Source organism: Salvia miltiorrhiza, chromosome 2 (assembly GCF_028751815.1).
Source record: "Salvia miltiorrhiza cultivar Shanhuang (shh) chromosome 2, IMPLAD_Smil_shh, whole genome shotgun sequence".
Classification (NCBI taxonomy): Eukaryota; Viridiplantae; Streptophyta; class Magnoliopsida; order Lamiales; family Lamiaceae; genus Salvia; species Salvia miltiorrhiza.
The window spans coordinates 31,953,228-31,962,520 of NC_080388.1; the positions used below are offsets into that span (position 1 = coordinate 31,953,228).

A 9,293-nucleotide genomic window follows, 5' to 3' on the forward strand; every position below is an offset into this window, starting at 1 on the left:
ATGATAATATTATCCCTCCTTTGTACTGAAAATGATGAATGAGTAAGGGATAAATTCTATTTTGTAGGAAATGAGGGAAAAGAAGGATTTAAAGAGTAAAATTTTATTTATCTCTTCTTTTTCCATGATAAATTTACAACCTAAGAGAGTTTTAATTCTGTGCTCGTTTGATTCAAGTAGAGGAATGGAAATGGAATGGAATTAAATAAAGGAGTGGAATGGTAACAATAACCATTACTTTTATTGAGTGTTTGGTTTAACAATGGAAAAGAATCATTAGTAAGGGATTTCCTTTCTTTTGTTTCCCCTCTATTTTAAGGGGTAACAAATTGGGTGATTGGATTACCCTCAAGTAAGGGTAATGATTATCTCATTACTCAAACCAAACAACAAGTAATGGATTCAATTACTTGATTCCCTTTCCAACCTCTAAAAACACCCAACCAAACGTGAGCTTTGTTCCTTATTCATTCATCATTTTCACTACGAAGGAGGAATAATGTCATCCCCCTATTTTTGGTGTGATGATAATATTATCCCTCCTTTATAATGAAAATGATGAATGAGTAAGGGACAAATTCTATTTTGTAGAAAATGAAGGAAAAGAAGGATTTAAAGAGTAAAATTTTATTTATCTCTTCTTTTCCCATAATAAATTTATAATCTAAGTCAAGTAGCACTTAGAATAAAACAACGGAGTCTAAAAGTCAAGTATTAAATGATGTCGTTTTAATGATTACATGTCCTTCAAAAAATCAACAAAATATAGTTTAGCATTTCATTAGCTATACTACGTCGTTTTTGGAAATAGATGTGTACTCCAAGTAGCCACGTCGATGTCATATTAACTTTTAAACCAAGTTGAAAATTGCAATAAATATAACGTTTGTGTATTCTGAGATAATTAACCATATTTTCAATTATATTCAAGATGATCAATTCAACATTGGTTCTTTATTTACTGAAATTTATCATTGTTGGATGGCCTTACTTAATTTTCCATATTGTCTGCTCGATCACGCGTTTGAAGATTCCATTGGACTTCAAAAACAGCCCCAATTGAAGAATCCCTTTAACAAATATAGAAAATTCGTTTCACCAAATTTGGTTTGATTAGAAAATAGAAAGAATCTAATCCTTGCCTCAACTGTAAGTAATCACTGAAATAACTCAGAGAAGAAAAGAAAAGATTGTAGAGCAAAAATGAAGTGTAGGCAGCAGCTAAGATTCATTGGTTGGAAGAAAATCAAAAAAGTCTATTCTCGTTGGTCTGAACTCCATGAGTCACGGGAGCTTTCGCTCTCACTTTTCTAAGGTACCAAATTCCAACTCCAACAAATGCTCCAGCAACAGACACCGCACTCACACTCCCTACCACAAAATTCCAATTCAAATCCAAACTCAATTAAACCCAAAAATAAAATAAAAAAACATCACAAAACCGATCTAGCTCACCTGCCACCATTGCCGGGCTGGTCCCCTGCCCACTGCGATCTACATTACAACAACATAAAACAATCGGTCATACCTAATTCCATGCACGTTACCAAAATTTATTTACTTTCATGGATAAATAAGGGATAAGAGAAATTTATGCCTTTAAATGTATTTTTTCTTTTTCTACATTTTATACAAAAGAAAAGTTCACAATTTTTTCTTTTTTATTTTCACTTTAAAGAGCCATAATATTATCCCTCTATTTATGAAAGGATAATATTATTTCTTCTTAAAGTGAAAATAAGGAAAGAAAAACGATCAACTTCTATTTTGTATAAAAGGTGCAAAAAGAAATGAGACATTTAAAATACATAAATTTTTGTTATCCCTTCTTTGAAGGTCACCTTTACAATAGGTGGTGGCATTCCCCTTATCGCACAAGCACGTAAAATCGAGGGTTCCGACGTCGAAGCCGCACGTCCCGGCGCCCTTGGCGGCGTCCTGGCACCAGAGGCAGCGCGTGGTGACGGGGATATCGAAGTCGATCCTGATCCCATACTCCGGCACCTGGTTATAGGCGGGCGTGACCCCAAGATTCCTCCAGTAAACGGTGGTGTAAGTGGAGCAGTGGTTGAGCATCATCCTGAGGGAGTCGCTCCCTTTGGGGTAGTAGGAGCAGCACGAGGCGGCATGCAGCGCCGCCCCGCAGTGGGGCAGATGCCGGCAGAGATAGCTGGCGGTGTCGCAGGCGGAGTCGCACTGGTCGGGGAAGCGCTCGCAGAAGACGGGCTTGGGCTCCATGATGACGTCGTCGTGGCTGCAGTTGAAGAAGAGGTAGTCGTTCTGAGGGGAGAGGCGGAAATGGGTGCTGGTGTCGAGGCTGAAGGCGGTGGTGGGGCGGAAGGCGTCGCCGTCGCCGTCGCGGCAGGACCACATGGAGGGGTCGGTGATGAGGAGGTGGGGGGTCGGAGTAGCTGATGTTGAGGACCGGGTAGCGCCCCGAGGGGGTGCGGAACTCGAGGTCGCCCGAGTCGGAGCAGACGAGGATGCGGCGGTAGTAGGGGCTGCCGCAGCCGTCGTCCACTCCGAACGGGTAACTGATTGGGATCTGCCCGCAGGAGCTGCGGCATAATTGGGTGCGTTTGGATTGGGTGTGTGCTAGCGTCACCAGCATTGAGATCAAGATCAACTTTGTTGGAGCCATCGTGTTCGTGTTTCGAGGAAAAGGGAGTTAATTGTTTTCGAGTTTTAGTTCAATGTTGGTTTTCATCAGATTTTAAGTGTGTTTGACGATTAGATCAAGTTAAGAATCTCATATACTCGTTGGTTTTTTGCTTTTCGCAACTTTTGCTTTTAATTTGTTGTTTCTTTAGCTTCTTTTATTTTGCCCTTTTTTCCTTGGTGTGTTGTGTGCTTTATTCTGCTTTTTTTTTTTTTTTATGGATATTGAGAGTCTTACTATTTTACTTATAAATTTTGTGAACTTTAAGATTTAAGAAAATGTTATAATGAAATGTTTCTCACATATTAACAACAGATACATGAATATTATTGTCTATTCTAATTCGAGTTGTTTTATCATGTTTCAATCGGTATATGAAACCAAGATTTCATCAACCCTTTATAAGGTTCATGAGTTTGTATAATGGGCTTCGTAACAAAACAGGCCCATGCGAAATTAATGTTCCATACAAAAAGTTAAAAATCATTGTGAAGATATTAACTAAAAGTCTAAAATGCTCACCATATGAAATGCCAATAATTGTAAAAAATTTAAATACTAAAAAGAATAAACTAATAAAAATTTAAAATGCGACAAATTAAGAGCGTAAATTACAACCATCGAAAAATAAAATTGAAACTAAACAATTAATACTAAGCATTTGATATAACTAGAGTTAAGTTTGTTTATTAATTTAAAAGCATGATTTTTTTTCCTCTGTTACAAGTGAAACCTATTGATTTTGGTATCATCAAAACTAGGATTATGATATTTTATAAAGTTCCCAACAGATATACCAAGACAACATATTAAAGTGACAAAGTAAATATTAATAATACCTAGTATAAATAATAAAAGTGTCTTATACCTTTCTCTACAATTAATAACCGGCCTACAATTCAAAAGTGGTCGGTACATTTCTCTACTAAACACACTATCAACTAAATATTTCTTTAAATTTGTATCATTCAATTTCATAAATTAGGAAATTATACAATTTAAGAAGTATGTTTAGAATTTATAGACTCGTACTAATCTCATATCTTATTAAAAATAATTTTATTGCTTGTCCTCTTGATCCCATACTCGTATAGTGATATCCGCTTATTACCTAATTTAAATAATGAAATATAAATTTTTACAATATCCGATACCTTTCTCTACAATTAATAACCCTACAATTCAAAAGTGGTTGGTACATTTCTCTACTAAACACACTATCAACTAAATATTTCTTTAAACTTGTATCATTCAATTTCATAAATTAGGAAATTATACAATTTAAGAAGTATGTTTAGAATTTATAGACTCGTACTAATCTCATATCTTATTAAAAATAATTTTATTGCTTGTCCTCTTCCCATACTCGTATAGTGATTTCCGCTTATTACCTAATTTAAATAATGAAATATAAATTTTTACAATAATTGATTATTCATCTGAAGAAAATTTTGAGTTTTGACATTACAAAGTAAATATTAATAAATTGTTTAAATAACACACAAAATTAAAATGGATAAAATATGTTCTTTGTCATTTTCTAGGAAACCCATTGTGTATCATGCTTCCTTATAATTGTCTTTCAGGTCGTCGTTCTTATGACAGAGTAGTTAATTAATTTGAATGAGTGTGAATAAAAAAATTAATATTTTGGAGGACGAATTATTTAGCAGATGTTTATGAATAATGGCTACATAAAAGATAAGCTAGTCTGATTTATATTTCAAATAATCATCTATTAGGTATTAAAAGAAACATACAATCATTATTGAAAGAATCACACTTGATATATATGATTCGATTTATATGCGAAATACATAAAATTGGTCTATATATATATATATATAATGTTTATTTAGATATTTTAATGGATGGAGTTTGATTAGAGGTGGAGACTTATTAGAGATTTAGAAAAAAATAAAAATAGATTTTTTAATGGATGGAGTTTATAATGTAAAAATTGATTAGAAATGTATAAATAAATAAATAAGAATGAATGAGAATTGAGGAAAATTAGAATGAAGTGATTATACGATGCCACGTAAGATATGATTTATTTTGCTATAATGTAAAAATTGATTAGAAATATATAAATAAATAAGAATGAATGAGAATTGAGGAAAATTAGAATGGAGTGATTATACGATGCCACATAGGATAAGATTTATTTTGCTATTATATATATGATTCTAAGCCAGAATCTCCAAGCCTTAATTGAATACAACGCTAGAAGAATTCTTATGATTTGAAAGAAAGCAAATAGAATACTCTTGAAGCCTTATTCTTAAAGATGAACTTTTTTATTTTATTTTACAAAGAAGCACTAAAGAGTTAGACCTCCGGTGTTGATAGCTTACTTACAATCACAAGGATAGCAGATCTTGATTTCTGCGGTGCAAGCTAAGATCATTTTACCAAAAAAGAAAAATACTAATTCAATCAAGATATCCTACAAACAAAGCTATATTGTCCACTAAGGCCTGCTATTATAGTAAACAATTAATTTAGGTAGCATATAAACTAATAAACCTGGTGGAAGTTATTAGGTAGATTTAGGAAATTTGTACGTGTCCACATCAGAATAATATCATGATTGATGTGCTGCTCATACCATTTATTTAGCTCAGTATCGTTTCTGTAGAAAAAAATAGATTGACAAAAAATAGCTCAGTATCATTATTGTATTTGGAAGACAAATCCTACACATTTCTGACATGTTTTGAAAAAGTGAACGATTTGACAACGATCAGTAAAAAATACATCTGACCGACGGCTAAACTATTTGACCGGCTGACCAGATGATCTAGTTGTCTGGATGATTTTGTCCTCGACTAGATGCATTTTGACAAATTGTTGTTAATCGTTCACTTTTTCAGATTTTTCTTACATATTTCTAACACAACTGTAAATGTATAAGACTTTTCGCAAAAAACTAAGTGACATCTAAAAATATTTAAGTATATTCACTTAATTTGAGAATATAATGCTTATGTTTATAAAAAATATAAGTATATTTTATACACACTTAATAGAAGTGAGCATTTTGATTAGAGAGCCTCGTCCATTGCCGTGGTTGCTCAGAAGATTGGGAGTACTAACACTACTTTGATGGGAGAGCTTTATGCGATGCTCCTTGGCATTAGTTTTTGCCTACAGAATGATATTGGCCGTATTGTTGTTTACTCGGATTCCCTCCTGGCGATCCATGTGGTGAACGATAACTGGGTTAGCAAGGAGGCCTTGTGCGATGACTTGTATGAGACCTTTTCTCATTCAAAAGAGTCGCGTGTTCTTGATTTTTTTCATGTTTGGAGAGAAGTAAATTCAATTGCTCATTTTTTTAGCGAATTTCGCTATTTCTTATAACGATGATATGATCTGGAAGTTGAGCTATCCTGGTTTGCTTTTAGACTTTATTCATCGTAATATAATATAAGTTTCGGTTCTGTCTCAGAAAAAAAATTATAATAACCTACTGCTGAAATATAAATTTTATTGAAAACGAAGAAAACCTAAACCCATGAGAGCATAAGCACAACTGAGGGCCGGGACTCAAAAGAGAGACCGTCTACGAAAGACAAAAACAAAACAGAAAAAGAACTGGCGGCCCAGAGAGGAAAAAACCAGAAACAAGAAGGCTCAAAGGCTCCGGCCGAATCATCGCCCCTAGGAAGCCCGGCCCATACAAACCAGAAACAAGAGAAGACAACAAAAGAACAGCAAAAGCCAAAACAAAGCGGCCCAGAGAGGAAAAAATAACTAAACAAAAAGGAAACAACCCAACGGGAAACAGCTAGGCAAAGCCGGGACCAGCGCACGCCCAAGACCCACCAACCAGCTGCAAAACACCAAACACCAAAAAATAAGCAGGAAAAATGTTGGGAACCTTGTGGAATATCCTAACCCTTGTTTTGATGATACCAAAATTCATAGGACTTAAATGTAATAGACAAGAATCGTTTTTGAACTCAAGTGTTAGAGTTCGTTTCTAGTTTAGTTGCGGTGTCAAAGACTGAAGACTGAAGACTGAAGAACGAAGACTGAAGACTGAAGACTGAAGACTGCAGTTACCAACTGAAGTATCAGTTGAAGAATCAGTTGAAGACTGATTATTTAATGCGCGCCATGGACTGATACTAAAGTCAAGTATCAGTTGAACATTCCTCCTAGGACTGATCTTCCAACGTTCAGAGGAAGCCACGTACGCTCAAGTACAGCCGCATTAAATGCAGAGATATCTCAATATCTTATCTCTGCAGAGGTCATTCCTATCTGGTGGTTACTTTTCAGAGATGTCACATCTCCTGTCCATCAAAGAGAGCCGTTTCCACACAGACAAGGAACCTCGAAGATTGAAGCCTCAGCCCAAATTCGAATTGCTCTCCAACGGAAGAAATCTTGAGGACGATTTACGCCAACGGATCTATTCAAGAGTTCTCCTACAAATAGCGCTCGAGGATCACTTCAATCTTCACCGATTCAACGACATAAGCTGAAGCTCTGCCGAAATAGCTACTCAGCCTAAAGGTTAAACCGCCCAAAGCTTGAATCGAAGAAGAGAATTCCAAAGCCAAAATCAGTCACTGCTGATTACATACATTCTCTTAGACCCTAGGCATATATTCTGTGTACCCAGAAGCCAAAGGTCAAACTTGCTTCAAAGAACTTGTTCTTTGTAAGTATAGTTGGCACTCGTTTAAACCTCTCCCCCATAAGAGTGTTTGAGTGACTCGGAGTTTCAGAAGGTGTTCTGAACTCTGATAGGGAAGTCTGAGCACGAGGTGTGCTTATCAAGGAAATCCTGCGCGAGCTGTGTAGGTGCTGAAATCCTGCGCGAGGTGTGTAGGTAGGGAAACCCTACGCGAGGTGTGTAGGTGCTGAAGAGAGAGCTATCTTCAGTTCACGGTTTGTAGTGCACCTGGGAAGCACTTGCGGAGTGGATTGTTGGTCTGATCAACCAGCCGTGGATGTAGGAAAGAGTTTTTCCGAACCACGTAAAAGTCTCTGTGTTATTTACAGCTTTCAGTTTTATATTCATAACTGTGTTATTTCAATTGATAAAACTGAATGCTGACTAACTGAAAAGAGAAACCTTAATCCAACTATCTGCTCCACCGAGGCTATTCGAAACTAAGTTTAATTTCCGCTGCGTATGATATCAATCTGACTCACTATCCTCTGATAGTAAGGAAGAGAGATATCATCTTCATCTCTGCAAACACGACTGAAGCCCTTACGTGGATCAGTTAAGTTCCAGTGACTTAACTGATAACTCTTTACTGAAGAGCTTTCAGTATCAGTCGTCAACCCTGTTGGTCAACACTTATTTCGGTTAAACAGGTGTCTTGTTTGCGTGTAAAGTTTCGTTTCTATCTCTGACTAAAATCCATCTGATTGAGGTTTGTAGATAGTCATAAAAATAGCCTATAGGTGTATTCCCCCCCCCATACACCTATTCGAGACCCCCCGGACCCAACAATTGGTATCAGAGCAGGTTGTTCGCAAGAACTATCTGTCTCTGACTAGTTCTACTTGAACTAGATCTTATTTGGGGGAAACGTTATCTTTGATCAAAAATCTCTTCTCGAGATTACCCTTGTGTCTGCTTGGTTTGTGTCCTTATCCTGTCTCCTGTGTGCTTCTACCTTCATTCTCTAACCATGTACAGGAACAAGATGGATCCCTCCAGCGATTATGTTCATACATATTTTCGAGGGATCAGCGGACTTGAGATGGGATCATTGGAGTCTGATGAAGAAGAAAGGTTCATCTTTCCAGAAGAAAATCAGAGTCCAACCCACTCACATTCAGAAGCAACGAGCATATATGATCAAACACGACTAGAGTATCAAAACCTAAGAACAAGATTTGAAAATCTTCTTAGGGAGCACAAACAGATCATAAGAGAGACTGATCAAGTGCAAGATGCTCAATGGATTGTCATGCATCACTTCATAACAGATGAAGACGAAGCAGACAAAAGATATGTTCAGGCACACAGACTGAACAACAGACTGAAACTACTTCAGACTCAGAAACAAGAACTTCTTCAACGTCTCAAGGAAACAGAGACAGAATTCAAAGCGACGTCAGAAGTCCTTGAAAGAGTGATTCGTGAGGAATCACTACTGCACAGAAGAAAGATGGAACGAGAAAGAAGCATGCAACAACAGCCAACGGATTCAAAACCAAAGGAGAATCAGTCATAAGTCTCAGGGGGAACTTACACTTCAAACAAAGTCATATCTTGTAATTCTCTCTGTGTAAGCCTTTCTCAACAATATCACTTGTATCTATGACTGCTTTTCTTTAATAACTTGTTTTTGGCTGTACTATACTTAAATCTGATGTGTCTAAATGCTTAAATTCCTTATTTTATAGACACGTGTACATTTATTCGAAAACGGTTGTCACAAAATCACACGATCCCGCCTTTTTTTACTAACAAGCGGAGTGATCCACGTGGCACGACTCCATTTGCACGGATTTCAAACGTTTATTGAAACCGCCTTTTGCACGATCTCTCACACTATCTTCAAAAACGTTTCATCTTCGACTAAAGATTTTCTCAATCTCTGAGAAATCTTAGTGTGCCAAAATTCTTGTGTGTGTCTTTCTCTGCAAAACTAACAAC

The 9,293-nt window shown here is 36.4% G+C and overlaps 1 protein-coding gene across 1 annotated transcript; it reads right to left on the bottom strand.

Annotated features, from left to right (window-relative positions):
- Positions 1–1,138: 1,138 nt before the first annotated feature.
- LOC131013362 (wall-associated receptor kinase 2) lies at positions 1,139–2,836 on the bottom strand. Its single transcript, XM_057941427.1, is given in 4 exon segments — positions 1,139–1,371; positions 1,456–1,494; positions 1,842–2,400; positions 2,402–2,836. Coding segments are annotated over 4 exon segments (963 nt in total). The 5' UTR covers positions 2,642–2,836; the 3' UTR covers positions 1,139–1,246.
- Positions 2,837–9,293: the final 6,457 nt, after the last annotated feature.